The sequence below is a fragment of the Aspergillus brunneoviolaceus genome (genome assembly GCF_003184695.1).
Source record: "Aspergillus brunneoviolaceus CBS 621.78 unplaced genomic scaffold BO95scaffold_75, whole genome shotgun sequence".
In the NCBI taxonomy this organism is placed as follows: Eukaryota; Fungi; Ascomycota; class Eurotiomycetes; order Eurotiales; family Aspergillaceae; genus Aspergillus; species Aspergillus brunneoviolaceus.
In genome coordinates this window covers 132926-150612 of record NW_020290805.1, presented here as the reverse complement: position 1 = coordinate 150612, position 17687 = coordinate 132926, and the positions used below count along the sequence as shown (strand labels likewise).

General features: G+C 52.7%; 6 protein-coding genes across 6 annotated transcripts; 3 read left to right on the top strand and 3 right to left on the bottom strand.

The window, feature by feature from the left end:
• The first annotated feature begins 561 nt into the window (after nucleotides 1-561).
• On the top strand, nucleotides 562-1570 carry BO95DRAFT_446720 (sulfotransferase family protein). The gene has a single exon (XM_025587451.1). The coding sequence runs from the start codon at nucleotides 673-675 to the stop codon at nucleotides 1447-1449; it is 777 nt and encodes a 258-aa protein (XP_025438229.1). The 5' UTR covers nucleotides 562-672; the 3' UTR covers nucleotides 1450-1570.
• A 791-nt stretch (nucleotides 1571-2361) lies between these two features.
• On the bottom strand, nucleotides 2362-3267 carry BO95DRAFT_506079 (MOSC domain-containing protein; the record flags this gene model as incomplete). The annotated part of the gene is made up of 1 exon (XM_025591184.1): nucleotides 2362-3267. The coding sequence occupies one exon, from the start codon at nucleotides 3265-3267 to the stop codon at nucleotides 2362-2364; it is 906 nt and encodes a 301-aa protein (XP_025438228.1).
• Nucleotides 3268-3654: 387 nt separating this feature from the next.
• Nucleotides 3655-5568, bottom strand: BO95DRAFT_506078 (cytochrome P450; the record flags this gene model as incomplete). Its single annotated transcript, XM_025591183.1, has 7 exons — nucleotides 3655-4057; nucleotides 4107-4368; nucleotides 4425-4661; nucleotides 4707-4855; nucleotides 4918-5109; nucleotides 5171-5303; nucleotides 5373-5568. 7 exons carry the CDS (start codon nucleotides 5566-5568, stop codon nucleotides 3655-3657), a joined length of 1572 nt encoding a protein of 523 aa, XP_025438227.1.
• A 1548-nt stretch (nucleotides 5569-7116) lies between these two features.
• Nucleotides 7117-8922, top strand: BO95DRAFT_372472 (FAD/NAD(P)-binding domain-containing protein; the record flags this gene model as incomplete). The annotated part of the gene is made up of 1 exon (XM_025583004.1): nucleotides 7117-8922. A coding segment is annotated over one exon (1806 nt), but the record flags the coding sequence as incomplete, so codon positions are not given.
• A 1304-nt stretch (nucleotides 8923-10226) lies between these two features.
• BO95DRAFT_517751 (uncharacterized protein) lies at nucleotides 10227-13851 on the bottom strand (the record flags this gene model as incomplete). Its single annotated transcript, XM_025591922.1, has 9 exons — nucleotides 10227-11135; nucleotides 11199-11341; nucleotides 11395-11454; nucleotides 11511-11699; nucleotides 11775-11917; nucleotides 12052-12581; nucleotides 12667-13028; nucleotides 13083-13354; nucleotides 13418-13851. 9 exons carry the CDS (start codon nucleotides 13849-13851, stop codon nucleotides 10227-10229), a joined length of 3042 nt encoding a protein of 1013 aa, XP_025438225.1.
• Nucleotides 13852-14176: 325 nt separating this feature from the next.
• On the top strand, nucleotides 14177-16415 carry BO95DRAFT_517750 (uncharacterized protein; the record flags this gene model as incomplete). The annotated part of the gene is made up of 6 exons (XM_025591921.1): nucleotides 14177-14494; nucleotides 14556-14901; nucleotides 14975-15173; nucleotides 15231-15455; nucleotides 15523-15974; nucleotides 16047-16415. Exons 1-6 carry the CDS (start codon nucleotides 14328-14330, stop codon nucleotides 16413-16415), a joined length of 1758 nt encoding a protein of 585 aa, XP_025438224.1. The 5' UTR covers nucleotides 14177-14327.
• Between the last annotated feature and the right edge of the window lie 1272 nt (nucleotides 16416-17687).

The window sequence follows — 17687 nt, the reverse complement described above, 5'->3', positions numbered from 1 at the left end:
GGGAATCGAGCTGGAAGACCAGTACCAGCTATAGTAGCCGGATCGTCTGACCCCACTAGTCCCCTTATCAAACACCACTCGCCAGTGGTTTATCCATCATGCTCTGTTGATGTTTGGAGTCGACTATTCACTGTCACGTCATGCCCATTTGCATAATCATTGCCTAGGATTCTGCTGAGACAATTGGCAGCAAACAGGGATCAAAATCGGATTTATCACCCTCCAGACTGGTTTCGGTTCGATTCTGGCACCGTAGTAGTCCTTGAGAGAAAGTCCCCGCGCGGTCACATGGCGAGGTGCTTGTATCTCAACCAAGCAACAATTGACCGGTAGTAAGAGGGGGAACAACCACGGTAAGATCCGGGCCATTTGCGCAGTGTCATCTTCGCTGGAGCCTGTCGCATATGAAATTATGTCTTAAATTTGATAGTAGAGTGTCAAACGCCAGAGACCAGCTTACTGGACCAAAACCGACGGATCTTCCCGCCGGCCCCTGCCAAACATTTACATTGCAGGGACGATGCGGCTATGATTCAGAAATTGACATATCATGGTAGCATAGCCAAATCCAGGGGCACGGTTTATTTAAACCATCCCTACCACTCCACTTCCTCCCTTCCCACCCAATCCATCCTTGTCCACTGCAACAACTATTTACTATTCCAGCTGAAAATGGGCCAATCTCCCTCCACCCCAAAGCCCGACACCACCATCCAAGTCATCGGCGCCGGTCTCTCCCGCACAGGCACTGCCTCGCTCAGCGCCGCCCTCTCCATCCTCCTGGAGGGCCCCGTCTACCACGGCGGCACGCAGATCACCCTCGGCCCGCCCACGGAGCTCCCGCGCTGGAACCACCTTCTTCGCACATGGCTGCGCAATGACACCGACCACACGCTGTCACTCCTCCACTCCCTCACCACCGGCTACGCCGCCATCACGGACGCGCCCGCTTCACACTTGGTACCCGAGCTGCTTACGCTCTACCCGGACGCTAAAGTGGTCGTCACGGTGCGCGATCCGCAGGCCTGGAGTCAGAGCATCGACACGCTCACCTCGGTTGTGGCCCCGTGGTTCTTGTGGGCGGTCCTACTGCCCCTGCCCGGGATGCGACATTTCATGACCTTCATCTCGTTGGTGAGAGCGCAGTGGGCGCGAGTCTACGATGGCAAAGCGCAGGATAAAGCGTGGGTCTACCAGCGCCATCTGAAGTGGTTGAGGGAGGTGGTCCCGGCGGATCGGTTGGTGGTGTTTGATGTTCGGGACGGGTGGGAGCCGCTCTGTCGGGGCTTGGGGAAGGAGGTCCCCAAGGATATGCCATTTCCCAAGATCAATGATTCCAAGGCGATGGAGCAGGCGGCGGCGCATTACATCAGGAGGGGTTTGATGCGATGGGTGGTGATTACAGGGGTGCTTGTGATGGGCACGGCTTGGTGGGTCAAAAGGGGGTAAACCATGTTTGCAAGATTGGAACTGTGTTCGAGTCTGCAACATTGGCATTTGAGCATGGGTATCTGATTTGACTCGCTTTGGAGTGCTCTTCTATGTCCAGGAAATTGCCAGCCCGTGTGAGTGAGGGATGGAGGTGTTCTCCTGACGACAATTTGTTGTATATTATGCTGTAGTTGTATGCACTGCGCTGTTTTCCACCCCTGCAGTAAGTGTGGCTGTGCCTACTATGCCTTAATACGAACATGCTCCGATCCTATGCTTTTTTGAACATCAAACCGCCGCTGCTAGTATGTCGTCGGCTGCGCTAGCACTGTTTCTTCGCTGGCCTTGCACTTCTACGCAGTGCTGGTGACGATCGCCTTCAGGCGTAACCAACACGAGTTTTTTCTTGTATTGATGGGTACTGTTGAAGTCAGCAAAATCCAAATTCCATCTCCCTGAGACAGGAACTAGTCCGTGCAATGGACAGTAGAGCCGGGTGCAGACGCGCGTTTTGAAGCTGTCGAATGTCGGATATGCATTTGGCACCGAAGAGATGGTTGTGGATCGACTGCCTCGACAGGTGATTTGTGAATCTGAAACCAAACCACTGGTTACTCCTCAACAAATGCGGACAAGTCGTTTTAAACTATTCAGGACCTCATCTGGCATGTGGCAGCTGGTAAGAGAGTTGGGGGATGCCGCCTCTACAATCTACTACGTCGATCTATGGTCCCCAGCCCGCCCGGATGCGATGGTGCCCTATTTTGCATGTCCCCGCTTGCTTTACTTTGCCTTTAGTGAAACGTCCCGGAGAACGAGTTGCTTATTTTGCAATTCTTGGTTTACGGAGATTGGTAAGCATCGGTTCCGGGATGAGGAACGGGAAATTCGCAACTCACAATACCTATTAGCTCATCTTCTTTTTTATTCTCACAGTCCACTATTCACACTGTCCTGATGATCCTTGACCTCTAGATGGACCACAACCCGCCTCAGTACAATCCATAAGCCAAACACAATCCCGACGAATAGAAACACTTTGACAAGAATGACCAAGTTCACTGTCCTGGCTGCTCCACAACTCCTTGGCTCCTCCCACATTGACGCCTCGCCGTTTAGACGAAACAGCATATCCTCATCCTCTCGAGTGGCAAGGCGCCGGCGAAATACCTGTGCAATCTCTCTGCCAAGCCCAGGCAGGTCACTGAGTTCCTTCAATGACTCGATATTCTTTCGATCCTCCCAGAGGATTTTCCCCACTTCGCTAATCGACCATCTGGGGTTAATTCGACGTACCAATCGAATACGATCACCAGCCTGTATGAAACCCGGTTTCAAGACGCGCAGATACCACCCGGTCCGTCCGGTTGTTTGCGTTCGGATTGAAGCTTGCGCGAACTCAAAGCGGCGATTTAGCTTGAAACATGGCTGTCGGGGCTCACTGACTTGGACTAGAACGCCATCAGAGCCGATCTCAAGGATATCGCCGATGCAGGTATTGGTTTCATCGAAGGTGTGTGCTGAAATATTCTCTCCGTATCCGCCCATGTTGAACAAGTGTGCTCGCTCGGGAACCTCTCGCTTCCAGGCCTCGTAGTGACGAGAGCAGTATTGATGCAAGGCTTTGTCGACCCCACCATGGTGTTCGTACGCCTGTTCATCGCCAGTTATACCCTGATCGGTGACATACACCCTGCCCGCACATGGTGACTTCTCGATGGCTGAAGTCACAGACCCTGGTCCCAGTTGTTTGACTTTGCCAATCCGCACACATGACACAATATCGTCTGTAGGCAGTGGAGTCACAGAAGTGGTTTCATTTAAGAAATCAGACATGATGGATGGCCTTGTCTGGAGACATGAACTTTCCAGCACAACTCGTGGCCAAGGCCGTCTTTAACAGGCTTGAAGGCTTAGTACCTATACTATGCTTGGTCCCCGCCCCCAATCTCGGCTTGCGTGACAACGCAAACAAGGTAACGGCTCTGCCAAGCGCGAAACCACAGTTGCATGTCTGAAATCAAGGCTGGGGCAAACAAACACGCAGGATTCACGAAGAAGGTAGCTGAAATACAATGACCTCTCACTCCGCTGACGTTTACCCACACATACATGATCATCCTTGAATCTAGGGCGTCTACCCATAATGTCAACCGATTACATCACATCGCAATACGAGGATTTTGATCCTGTGATATCAGCCTGCATGGCCACAAAACTCTATCAGAAACCAAGATGCGCCAGTGTATGTGCATCGCTTTCCAACCATGGGTGGGCTTCCTGGGAACTACGGATCAACGCTTCACAGTGTGGACTCCGCGCTCGAACCCGAAAGTCAAATGGCGCTGGGTGACTGATAACCCCTGGCTGGAACTCCGGGCTCATTTGCTTGTGTTTCTCATCCTGGCTAGATTGCCTTGTTTTGACCTCGAATACCGCCAGAAACTGCACAACAATGATGAAGATTGACGATTCTGCCAGTATACGTCCGGGGCAAAGTCGCCGCCCGAAGCCGAATGCCATTTTCCGCGGATCAAGCTCCGGGCTCTTACTCTCCAATGACAGAAAACGCTCAGGCTTGAATGTCATCGGGTGATTGTAAGTCTGCGGATCATGCATAAACGCCCTTCCAAAATGTGAGCGTATGAGCCTCAAATATCCGGAAGGAGGCTTACCAGACGTTGGGCAGAATGATTGACTCTTTCGGGATAAAGTACCCATGAAAGCTATCGCTCTCCACATTGGTATGCGGTAATGCCATTGGAGTGACCGGATGCCATCGAAGAACTTCTTTCACGAGCGCATTGATGTAGGGTAGATCCGAACGATCATTGAAAGTTGGAAGCCTGTTTTTGCCGATCACCTCGTCGATCTCAGCTTGCGCCTTTCCTTGAACATCAGGATACAGAGTCATTGCGAGAATAAAGGTTGAAAGAGCTGATACAGTCTATAGCGTGTCAGCAATACTTCTACCCCGTGTTGTGAAGTGGGACAACGTGCAGTGTCAGCTCCCGCGCTGTATAGCGACAAGGCCGTCCACTTGTGGCTAGACTCGTCTTTTGCTCCGCGTAACAATTGCGATAGAAAGCAATCCGAGTCTTGTTGCGTTTCCATCTTATGCCGCACAAATGCATAAGGAAGCTCAGTCATTCTCGTCAGGTTGTGTCGCCAGCGCTTTGCGACTCTCTTGAAATTCATTCCCGGTATCCAGTCTGGGATAGCTTGCACTGCTCCTGATTAGTTCTCTTTACGAAAGAAGAAGGAGTACATACAACATGGCACTAGATCCACCAAGTACTCCCCGGGAAGAGAAGCCTGTGCAAACTCCTCCATTACCTTATGCGCTAACTCAACTAGAGGATCCGAACCTTGTTTGTTCGTCTTGTATCCGTAAACCAGGTTGAGAATGAATGATCCTGCTTCGCTTGGACAAAAATTCTTGTCAGCTCATTTCTGTATGCAAGATGCTCATGCAGGATGACGAACCTTCGGATATGTTCTACCAAGTCATCGGGATTTTCCAGTACCCGGGCGAGAAAATGAGCGGCTTCTTTCTCCTGCAATGGTTCAAATCGAGCCGCTGCGGCTGGCGAACCAAGCACACACATCGTATTCTTCCTATGAATGCGCAGCCGTTCCGAGTAAGTTGACAGAGCGACGGATTGGCTCCATCCAATCCTGATAGAGTTTGGTCATTTGCTCACTTTGCCGTGCATATGCCACGGAGAAGGGGAAATACATGTCACCACAAAACACCTGCCGTGGCCTGGAAGAATAGATGGCCCCACGCTTTTCGAGCATCTCAAAGGCCAAACTAACATCGTTCAATATCACAAAGGTTCGACCCATGACTGTGACGGAGCTAATTGGGCCTTTGCTGGCATGTCAATTCCGCACGGCATAAACCTTTCACGGCTATCTTGGTTAGGCTGTATACTCACCGTATAGATCACAATGGCGCAGCCAGTGAAGGTACTCCTTCTGACCACCTTTTGGTAGAGCATCGAGATTTCCAATCCAGGGAATCACGCTCCTAGGTCCAGGTGGAAGAGGGGGCCTGTTGCGCCAGCGTCCCGCTAGAGCTACAACCAAGTAAAGACTTAGAAGGGCGGGGAAAAGAACAAATAGGCCTGTCATATGGGACATTGCGACGATTGGATTTGGAAATCAGATGCAAAACTCAGCGAATATCTTGCAGCAGGTCTACTCCATCAGCAGTGCCTCCTCTATGCGCCTGGTCCCTTTATAGCCATATTCATCGCGATTCAACGTATCGCGAACAAGGCCGCTAGCTGATCGACAACCGGGTTCAGAACCCAGCCAGATAGGTTTCTTTCCGATTTCCAGACGCTTTGGTCGCTCTGCATGCCGGCCTGCAGAAGGCGACTTTAGCCGCTACCGCGGGGAGGGAGTGGAAACTGCATTGGGCAGAAATCTTGGCCCAGAAAACCCTGACATCGCACGTGCAGCTCGACCAACGTTTTTCTGGAAGAAAAGCTATCTGCAGCGTAAGAAGCATTTCTTTCAAAAAGATGAAAGACTTGCCAAGTGGAGTGAGTTGCCTCTGCCAAAGTTGACAACATTAGAGTCCCGCAAACTGGGCACAGGCCACGCCGAGTCAACTGGCGCCATGTTTACATCTCGAACCGTTCATGGTGTGTGATAAAGTTTATCATCGAAGGGAAGAGGTTCAAGGTTCTGACGAACGTGCTGTCATAGTGCATGGTGCTACTGTGAGGAAACTGTTTCGGCTGTCGAGTGGTCGCTAATCGTGAGTGTTCATAGGCGGCTCAAGTCGTGAGGAAACTCTCTTTAACGGCCACCGAGCTCGTTGGCGGAGTCTTAATCCGTGATGCGAACTTGCCAATCCTGAAGAGATCTGTAGATCTCGCGCTTTGACTGTGGCCTAGGCTCGGGGTCTGCTTTCTTGGTTGAGAGCACCATTCCCCGTGAACTGGGCACGCACGGACTCGCAGTCAGGGTTTCTGGCCACCCCATGAATCCGGTATCATGATTCAGTTCACAATGTGCGATTCCTGCATTGGGAAATGCTCCACAGTCAGGCTCAAAGTCAATCAATTGTACTAGCCATGGGCTTTGAGACTTGGCGCGGGTCGCCTCCTGCGATTTCGACTATGCCTCGTCTCCTCGTGACAAGAATGAGTCCTTTCAAAGCCCTACTCTTCTGGTCTGTCTACTCTCCTTATGATACCAAGTATCAGGTTTCGTGAAAATATACACGACAATTCACTGATGTCGCCATTGTGACTTCATCCGCTGGATTCCGAAGTATCATTCAGAGCTAAATACACCATGATCTGTGGAAAGTTTGACCTTATTCGTCGGCTGAGAAGTATGAAACGTCGAGAACCGGATCCGCGCAGGCAATAACCTGATTTAACTTGATTTACTCGGCATGAAATTTGATTTCCATGAAGTATCTGTTTGAATAGTGTATGATGAATTGAGGATAGGAGCAACGAAGCACTTCTGCTGGGAGGGATAAGAAGCGACGAGCTTGTACGATAAGCCCAGTGTTCCCAGAAGCAAGCTTATCGATACTGATACATCTCGCATCTACAGTAATTATGGCAGAAATGAACGATATGGTGGTCATTGGCGCCGGTAAGCCGCACATTGTCACCGAGGAGAATGTGTTCCACTAATCAGCTGTCGTGATATGCATCAGGTCTGTATGGCCTGATGGCCGCGAAAACGTATCTAGATGTCAATCCCGCTGCTACCGTGGAGATTCTTGAAGCGAGTCGTTCTGTGGGAGGAGTGTGGGGCCGGGATAGGCTGTGCCGCGGCGTCAAGACAAACAGTATCGCGGGCAGCTATGCGTACAGCGACTTTCCCATGTCTGAGGCACGCTTCGGTGTGAAGTGGCACCAGCATGTACCAGGTGAGGTGGTGTACAAGTACTTCGAGGCCTTCGCAACCCAGTACGATCTCCACCGCCGTATCCGTCTCTCATGCCGTGTTGAAACCGTGGAGAAATGTTCCGACGGGTCGTGGTCCATCTCAGCCATTCAAGACAAGCAACCCATCACGATCAACACACATCGTCTGATCGTCGCAACAGGCCTGGCCTCCGAGCCTGTTATGCCCCAATACCCTGGCGCCTCATCCTTCGAGCGTCCACTACTCCACTGCAGAGACCTCGCCAGTCACCACGAGCTATACAACACCGCAAAAGCTGTGGCAGTCGTGGGAGGCTCCAAATCCGCCTGGGACGCCGCCTACCAGTTCGCCTCCCTAGGCACCCGGGTGCACTGGATCCTGCGCAAGTCCGGCCACGGGCCCGCGCGCCTTTTACCGGCACAAGCCACGCCCTTCCGCCTCTGGATGGAGAAGATCGTGACCACGCGGTGCATGACCTGGCTGAGTCCCTGCCCTTGGGGCGACCCGGACGGCAACGGCGGCGGCTGGATGCCGCGCTTTCTGCAGGGCACGACGATGGGCCAGTGGATCTCGCGACACCTCTGGACCTGGTTCAGCACCACGTGCCTGCAGGACCCGGCCCTCGTCCGCAGCGCCGAGACCCGCAAGCTGCAACCCCAGGCCATCAAGCCGTTCACCCCGGCCGGCGGCTTCAGCGCCCGCAACTACCCGCCCGACTTCTTCCAGTACATCGACAGCGGCATGATCCAGATCCACACGGCCGACATCGACCACCTCGCTGCTCCGGGCTCTGTTTACTTGCATGACGGCCCCTCCCTCGACGTCGACGCCCTAATCGTCTCCGGGGGCTGGCAGCACTGGCCGACCATCAAGTTCCTGCCCGCCGAGGTCCACGAGCAAATGGGCTTCCCCCGCACCCAGGGCGCGCGCAACCCGCAGGCTGAGCGCATCGATCGCGAGATCCTCCTCCAATTCCAGTTCCTGAACAACGGTATCATGGATAAAGAAGCTGTCGCTGCTGCTGCTGCTGCTGCTGCCGCCGCCGCCGCCGCCGCCGCCGCCGCGGCAGCAGACACAAAGGTGCCCCACCGCGACGACGCCCCCTGGCGCCTCTACCGCTTCATGGTGCCCCCGGCCTTCATCAACGACCGCAGCATCGGCTTCGCCGGCTTCGTAGCAACAACCCTCAACGCCGTGTGCGCGCAGACGCAAGCCCTCTGGCTCACGGCGTATTTCAGCAGTAGTGGTGGTGGTGACGATGACAACCGCTCAGACAACCCCACCACATCCTTACCAGTAGGCCGAGCCACCGCCGACCAGATCTGGCGGGACACGCTGCTGCACTCGCAGTTCTCGCAGTGGCGGTACCCGGGGAGCTTCGGGCACCGGTTCCCGATCGCCTTCTACGAGGGCCTGCCGTATGTGGATCTGCTCTTGAAGGATCTGGGCCTGCGGGTCAGAAGGAAGGACGGGGTGCTGCGCGAGTGGTTCGAGAGTTATGGGCCTGAGGATTATTGTGGGATTGTGGAGGAGTGGTTGGGGTTGTGGAGGGGAGGGGGAGGGGATAAGGTTGAGTGCAGTGAGTGACTGGGATACATTGATGAGGTATAGTACAGTTGATTACATGATGGAGGGCCTTGGTTCCCGTTAGCGTTCCAAATCTTTCACATGCAGGTGGGTATTTCGGAGTGCAGCAGCGTTTAGTATAGCGAATAGTGTCTCTTCTTGTGGAATAGTCGGATGGGAGGTGTTAAGTAGTCCGAAAATACCAAGCCAACCTACGAGCGGGGGTAGTACACCCTGTACTTTAGTCAAGCAGACCGCGAGGCCAAACATCATCAATCATTCCCCTTTATGCATCCGTCCGAAATTCCAGTAATGGGGGTGTCTCAATATCTCACGCAGACCACGAATATGAGCCTACCCCCCAGATTCTAACCGTGTGTCGTTTTGGATTCGTTCTAGCCCGGCTGTTAATCTGGCCAGGCTGCAAAATGCTGTCCGCGCGTGGTCCCGACTAGGATCTTGGGATCCCAAGTTACGATTGTTGTTGGCTGTACAGTACCGCCCGTAAGAGGCTCCGGATGCTATACCAGCGATCAGAAGAATCGAAGGAACTAACGCTTTTCAGTAGGGAGTGGTACTTGCAGTGCAGTGCGTATCGGTAAGTGGTTTCCAAAGAACAAACCCCATTTCAGCAAAAGCTACTTGCTCATCAGCGTAGTTCGGCCTCGGCTTTTTGAATATCTGCGAGGCGGACGATGGTACAAGTAATGGTGCTGGCGGCACTGGTGATGGGGGTAAGTTATTGGATGATCACTAGTCAGTGGGGTTTGAGGGGGGGAGAAGAAGAAAGCAGTAGTATTGAGGATACTGTTGGCGCTATGCACCACTCACATATTACAATCATTTATACAGTGATCTATGCGTCAACAACACTCTGTTTGATAGTAAAGGATAACTGTTCTGAAGATGCATGAGTTATGATGCTCTATGGTGGGCTGATGGTTAGCCCTAATCGAGATCAGAACCAAGATTGGGTTATCAGGTTACTCTATCTAGCCCACACTCATCTACACAGTATCCACCTGCCTTCACTGTATTGAAGCTACATGCCGGGAGGTGAATAGTTGGTGGGTGACCACCAGCGATTGCCTTCTGTTGTATGTTTTTGCCTCTCGTTTGGATTTCCGAAAGCTCAGGGAGGGTGGCTTATAACTTCTAACTACCCTGGCCAGCATGTCTATTCCAAAAAGAGCATTTCGGCTCGAGTGTCCTATCTCTAAGATACTTGATATAATCTGTACCGAAGTCTATATGTAAGGTATAGGACTAGCGTCTGGATAGGTCTTCATATCCATTCCTTCTAGATCAACTACCGAAACAGTCATCTAGCGACTGTCTCTATTCTTTCTCGAAGATCGCGTACCATTCTTTCGGGTCTCCCCTGGCTCATTCTTACGTTCTTTGGTCTGCGAACCCTTCTTTCGATCTGAGCGCTTTCGCGACTCTCGCAACGAGGGTTCTTCATCTGAGCTGGAAGGCTCCACTTCCTCTTTTCTCCCGCCCTGTGAGTCATCATCGCTATCCTTCTCTGACGAAGTATGCTTATGGCTCTCTGCCTCGCTGGATTCCGTCATCGAAGTCTCTGAGGATTCCTCTACCTTTCGCCGCCGGGAGTCGGCTGCACGACTGGATTGATACTTCCGATTGTCTCGTCGGTCGCGGTCTTCCTCCCAGTCATCCCTGCGGGCTGAGCCCTGCTTCGCGAGGTCCTGCTGGCCCATACCGTGGACGGTGTGCAGGTAGTCGTCGAACCGCGTGGAGGCCGCTTCGACCATCCTCAAGTATTCGGCCTTGAGGACCGGGGTATGCCTCCGCTCCTTGCCCTCCGCGGCGGCCTTGGCATTTTTCTCGGCGGCCCGGTCCTCAGCGATGGCGATGGCGATGTGGAAGGCATTGCAGATCTGGCGGCCGTTCCAGCGGCGCTGCGGGTCGTTGCTCCGGTAGTGCTCCCGGGCGAAGTCGCGGATCTCGTCCCGGTTGACCCGGATCACGCTCTTGCCACGCTTCTCGGCCAGGTTCATGTTCTCGGTGAAGATCTTCTGCGTGGAGCTCTTGTCGAGCGGGGGGTAGTAGAGACTGATGTGGACGCGGGACCGGAAGGCCTCGTCGATCTTGCCGACTCGATTCGTGGTGAGAAAGAGGATACCCTGGTAATAATCGAGAACGCGTAGGAAGACCGAAACCAGGCTATTGTGCTTCACATTGGTCTCTCTCTGGCTCAGGAAGACATCGGCCTGGTGTCGGGTATCAGTTCCGACGCCCCAGAGCATTTATTCGACTTGTGTTAAGCAACTCACCTCGTCTAATAGGAGAACACATTTCCACTTCTGCGCTTGAGTGAATATATACTTCAGGCGAGATTCCACGTCGGTGGCTGTGATTCCCAGGTCACCACAGGTGATGAGGTACAGTGGCAGGTTACAAAGCTCAGCGACACATTCTACAGGCCGGTCAGTGTCTTCTTACTGGGTGGTTCTCTCAATCAATCCTTACCAGCAGTTGACGTTTTCCCCACTCCTGGTGCACCATGGAGGAGAATGATAAGTCCCTTGCCTGCCACTCGGAAGATTAGCTCGTTTCAAGGACGCTATAGAGTTCTTGAAGCGCACTCTTCCCTCGGATAAGATCCGCCTGTGAGTTCCGATCCAGTGCTTCCTCACGACGATGACGGAAATGCGCTTGGACAAGCGATTGAACCATCTTTTTGTGACCAAGGGGCAACACCAACGAGTTCCATCCACGATCCTTCGGTTTGTCGGCGCCAGCATCGAGGTCAACGTAGTTGAGATCAATCACCGCTATACCAGCGTTAGCTCCAGGACAAATGCAGCAGACGCTTTTTATGTATCAAGTGTGCATGTCCATGTACTTACCCCATTTTCGATCTTTGAGCACAAATGCGAAGACTCGGTTGGGGAAAAGGATAAGATCCTCCTCTGGCACGTTTTCCGGGTTGTCATCGAGATAGCGAGTGTCCGTGGTCAGCAATTTATTCTGGGCTATGAAATCCTTTATCCTGCGATGGTCGATGTCGAGATCGTTGTATACACGGTCATTTTCGCAACAATCCACTTGGCAACACCCTCCAGCGGACACCAAAGTAACTTCGGCTGGATTGGATCCCTTGGGTGGATTGACACCGAACTCTACTTTATAATTCCAATTGGATCTTCATCCCGGTTGTCCCAGATCGCAGTCTGAAAATCCACAATGACTTCGCTGTCAAGTTCTTCTCCCTCATGCAGATTCGGTCCGCTGTATTGCAGATGCGTGCCTTTTGAAACCCTCAAGAATTTCCGACCACTAGATACCAGAGTTTCCTTGAGGACCTTTGGGTCTTCGACGAATTGGAGGGGATAAATGGGCAGGTCCTTAACTCGGAGCCGCCCAGAATATGGTTGGATGTTGAAGGTATGAGTGACCGGGCCAAACCTTTGCCCATCGAACTGAATCTGGTAGCAGTGGACAAGAAGGTCACTCTCTTTGGCTGGGACTTTGTACCCATCCCCGGAATCATCACCTTCCAATGCAGGGGGCGATAAGTATGGGCGACCGGCAGTGACATAAAGCACCCGATAGGCATGAAGAGGCTCTTGTCTGGTTATCACTACTTGTCCAGGATTAAAGATATGCCAGAGGTCTGAGTAGAAGATTCTCTCCACGGAGCCCTTCTCCAGTGCCTTGAGAGGAGCCGGTTCGTGGTCCATAACGTCGATCAAACAAGACAACTCTTTGTAGGCTTGCTCCGAACCGCATTCTTCCAACATCCTCTCTTCTTCCTCGTCGCGAGAGCTCCCGCCTTGGTGAAACCGATGAGAGCTGCCGGGATTCTGGCTCGAAGTCGAGGTCGGGGACGGTTCTCCCGGTGGGGGTCGGCCCAAATTTCCTTCGCAACTGAGCGTGGACACCACGGATTGTCTTTTCATGCTGTGCAAGAATCTTATATGGTTTGAGCAAGACAATCGGTGAGCCCTCCTTATAGAGCTCTAAATCCAGAACCTTCTCCAGTAGTTTCTGTAGGGACGTTCCGTTGATGCGGATCCGATCCGGCATTGACGTATAATCCCCCGCGGCCAGTTGCGACGCGTTTGCTGTAATCGGAGCATCCTTCGGAGTTTCGTTATCGTCTTGAAAGCGCATCATATCTCGCAAGAACCAGGACCGGCGTATGTCTTACAGACAAAGGGTGTTTCTTGCATGGAAATTCGGCCAGATATTATGTGGAATGACCACCTCGCCTATGAGGACGTCGATGGCATGAACATTGCTAATCTTCTCCTGTTCCTCCTTTCGTTTAAAGTCCCGCCACAGGACCGGGTTCTTGTTTGGGATCGTGGCCTCGGAGAAGGCTCTTTCGGCTTCGTCACCCTTGTCAGTCTTTTGACACATTTCTTCTTCGCCTGCATTTGGACTGCCTTTTTGGGTTGCAATACCCCTTTCGAGTGCGAATAAACTGTATGCCAGATCCGGTGGGTGAGATTCGTCCACACGTTGGAGGATGGAGGAGAGCGCTTACCGGTCATCCACCAGCCGGAAATATGACTGAATCATGAACGACAAGAAGTCACTTTGTGCAACTCTTGACCCCAGCGACATTGATCTCTCATATAGACGCAGAATACGTGTCGAATAGGTTATATTATCGTGCGAAAGAGACTTGCCGTTCATATCGTGCTTCACGTAGTCATCCCAGCCCTTATGTAACTTCTTTATCGCATCGAGGACTTCTTCAGAAAAAGTCTCCGCGGAAAGGTCAGGCTTTATCGCTCCATGTAGAGCTTCGCTGTTGGCGTCAACTGGTACGCCATCCTCTGGTTGAGCTGGTTGCTGATCAGATACAACACCAATGGCGGACTGCTCGCCTTCTCTCGTTTCGAGAACTAAGTTCTGAGACTCCAGGTCACTGTGTTGAGCGATAGGAGACGTGGATAATTGTGTAGAAGTTGCCATGGCGCCGTGTGAATGGGGTTTATTGAATGGATTTGCCAATAACTGAGTTTGAGAGCCTTTGGGGGTGTTGGAGGGGAAAGAGGCTGGATCTGGGAGAAAAGCATCATTGCTCGCCTCGCCGACCAAAAGTACCCCTCGAGTGAGAGGAGGGGCTGAGGTTGCCATGTTTGCTTCGCTTATTGTAGACTCATCACTATCACCGACGCTAGAAAAGGCCGCATTGCGCCTCGGCCCAATCAGATTATCTTGTGGACTTTCAGCTCCTGCACACCCCTGGTCGACACAACATTCTGGTGGAGACACCTCCTCATCATCCTGCGGCTTTCACAGAACGAACTGAGAACGAACTCAAGAACTACTGCATTCTAGGGTTGCAGTCATGATTTGTTCTCAATTCTCTCCTTGATCTTCCTGAAGGACAACAATACGACCGACTTCGGAAGCATCATCTCTCTGCCTCACGAGCGAGAAGCACGATGGCCACGCATGACTGGCCTCCTGGCGATTATCTCCCCGAACTCCCAGAGATCTTGCTGAGCGGATATGGTCAAGTCTTCTCTCTCACGCAGCAGCTCGAACCACGAATCATGCGGATGCAAATCGAGCGCAACCGGAGTCCCAAGACAAAGATGAGGCTGAGTTTGTTCTTGTCCTTTCAACTTTGGGCGTGACGTTTTGGGTAGAATTGACTTTTGTTCTCACAGAAAGAGTCGCCAGCAGGCTGAGAAAGCCAAGGTCAAGTTTATCAAACTCCTCGAGGCCTGGGATGCGGAGCACGACAAAGAGAAAAGCAACATGAGTATGCAACGGAAGGGGAAAAAGGAATCGGTCGCGGCGAAAGTGCGGGCCAACATCACTCAGATGCACAGCTGGCAGGACGTCTTCGCCTCACTTCGAGAAGCAGAGGATCACTACAGCACCTCGAGCAAGTTCCGAAGGCTCTTCCGAAAGGGGGCAAGCAGGGCGGAGGCAGTGGAACCCTTCCTAAATCTGATCCCAGATACGGACTATACCTCCGTTGTCTGCGGGGGGATCAAGTTCATTTTAGGTGTGAGTATGGGCAAGCATGAATTGTGATAGCAACACCATGAGAACACCCAGAATCTAATCACTCATTCGACAGGCTTGTTCGGCGGCGAATCGATCGCGGCAGGAGATAATCGCCCTGGTCGAGTCATTGCCCGAAAAGGTGGAGAGTGCAAGCCAGTATGCCGAGCTGTACAGCTCAGAGCCAATCCTCCAAACCGCTACCTGTCAACTTTACCTCAAGATATTGACCGCCATGGAAGCTATCATCGCTTTCTGGACCAAGGACCGTTCATGTACGTACGCCCTTGTCGCCGCGCGCGCCCCTCCCGACTGTATGCTAACCATTGCAGTCGAGTTCCTGAAACCTCTCTTCTTTCAGCGCACATACCGACCCCTCCAAGCCGAGCTCGACGATGTGAAGAAGGCGTCAGACACTGTCGAGCGCACAATTCAATTCTGCGATCGGAATCGACTGCTCCAGATCGCGGACCGGGTGGGAGGAACGCAGACGACCGTTGCTGAGATCAAAGCCCTGCTTATAGAGTTTTTCACACAGCAGTCGATCAAGACCAAATGTATGCCCTAACTCCCTCGCGAAGTGACAACTCTCCAGAGATGGAATCGACTCACCACAACGCACAGGGATCCAGGAATACCTGATGCAAATCTCCCAGTACAAGGCGGAGTCTACCAAGCCCCGAGCGTACATAACTCCCGGGGAAATCATCCAAGCCCTGGAAGCGGCATTCCCTTCGGTCCTGCCGTCTAGAGATGATAGCGATGCAACGACCCACGGGCCCCTGCAGCGAGTGCTCCAAGCCGGCTTTTCCATGGCAGGACCGGACCAGCAACGGACGAGCTGGACGATCTCCGACCCTAAGGTCTTCGGGTGGTTCAAATCCCGGCACTCGCGCGCGCTCGTCGTCCACGGAAACTGCGCCCTGCAACGGATCAGCCCCCTTTCCTTCTTCTGCGCGCTGCTGATCGAGAGCCTGCGGAGCCTCGGGCCCATCGTCGTCTTGCACCACTTCTGCGGGTTGCACCCGCCGTCCGACCACCGCGACGTCGGGTCCGCGGGCTCCATCGTGACGGCCGTGCTTCTGCATCAGCTCCTGCGGCAGTGAACGTTCGGCGAACTCGAATGTCTCGGCGTCGACGACGCCCAGGCGTTCCGGGGCGCGGTCTCGAACCTGACGCCGGTCTTTCTCGTCTCGGTCTTGCGCAAACTGATCAAAGCCCTCCCGCGCCGGCAGCCGGTCTTTCTAATCCTCGACGGGATCAATTACTACGAGACGCGCGAATTCGGCTGGGAGACGAAGCGCTTGGTTAAGAAGCTCGTCAAGCTGCTCGGGGCGGGAGGAGCGCTGTACAAATTGCTGATCACGAGTACCACCCGCGTGCTCGATATAGATGAGTATTTCGAGAATGATGAGAAATTGTATGTGCCCGTGGAACCGACCCCGCGGGGAGTGGGTGCTGCGAATCAACAGCTAAAACGGAGATTCACTTTTGGGCGGTCAACCAGGAGTCAATAAGATGAGGGTATAGTAGAAAGAAAAGTAACCAAAAATCTCAGTAGGAACATAAGTCTCCCAGCTCAAGGCTGCAGATCGTACAAGAAAAGCTTGAAGGAGAACAGTTCTCGTAAGCATAATTAGCGACTAACAACATTGGAAGTCCTCATAGCCCTAATGGTACTGGTATCATGAAGGGGGTCAGAGGACCATGTTGACAAGGAACCTATTCACACTAAAATAAGCATCATTTTAGCTTATATCTAGATGATCTAGGATCGGGGAAAACGGAAGAACGGGTTGGTGACTCAGCAACATGCTGACAGATTTTCTGCGAAAGGGCGATTGGTGACCGCTGTTACTTATGCTGATGTATGTTATGTCTTTTCTTTGGTTTTATATTGCTTACCGTGGCTACTGGGAAGTGCGTACAGTACTCGGCTCGGTCCGCACTCAGCCAGGCAGATGAACGTCGACGGACCCTCATTGATGCCCCACTCAAAAAAAGCATGCACCGGACAAGTCTTACAAATTCAGATGCAGAACCTATTGAAAATCAACGCACCCAACCGACATGCCATCTCTTCACGGCAAATGTGCAGATGACTCTCCCTCTCGGTGCAGCCAAGCCCTTGGGCCCTGTCCGCCGTCGGAGGCAATCCCGCTTATCCGTCGTCCATGGTTAATTCGAAGCCCGTCCGGTAATTTAGCCATGCGCGGGGAAAGTGATCTGCAGGTACATTTATATGTATATCTCAGTGCATACAGTACTTCTTCTCGCCGATTTGTTTGTCGTGAGTGGTTGATAAGTGCTGGTGCGGAGGCCAACGCTTGCTCTTTTTCGTGCAGTCCTTCGTACCTTTTGCGGACTTCAAACCACAGAGAAGAGATGCTCGTCATGGTAAGACTAGATCATTCCTTTCAGTATAACCATAATGGCACAAATGTATACGGCGGAGGTTTCCATTCTCGAAGCGGACCGGAGATCTGTCTTGGCCGGAGCGCCATACGACCGAGCGACCACCCCCCCCCCCCCCCCCGTGGGGAATCAAGCTTAGTTCTGATGAGCACCTCAGTCTTGAAGAGCAGCCGACAAGGACCCAGCCACGTCTTCAGACCTGCACCGAGCTCGTCAACGTGAAAATGCTCCACATTCTTGCGTCAGTTACCCCGGCTTTTCTCTTGGCTGGCCACACAACCCTACCATTCACGAGCGGAGATGGTATTCCAAGGCCTTGGCTCTGGAGTCGCAAGACAAATCTTTGAAGTCTTTCTTGCTGAAGTATCTCTCCT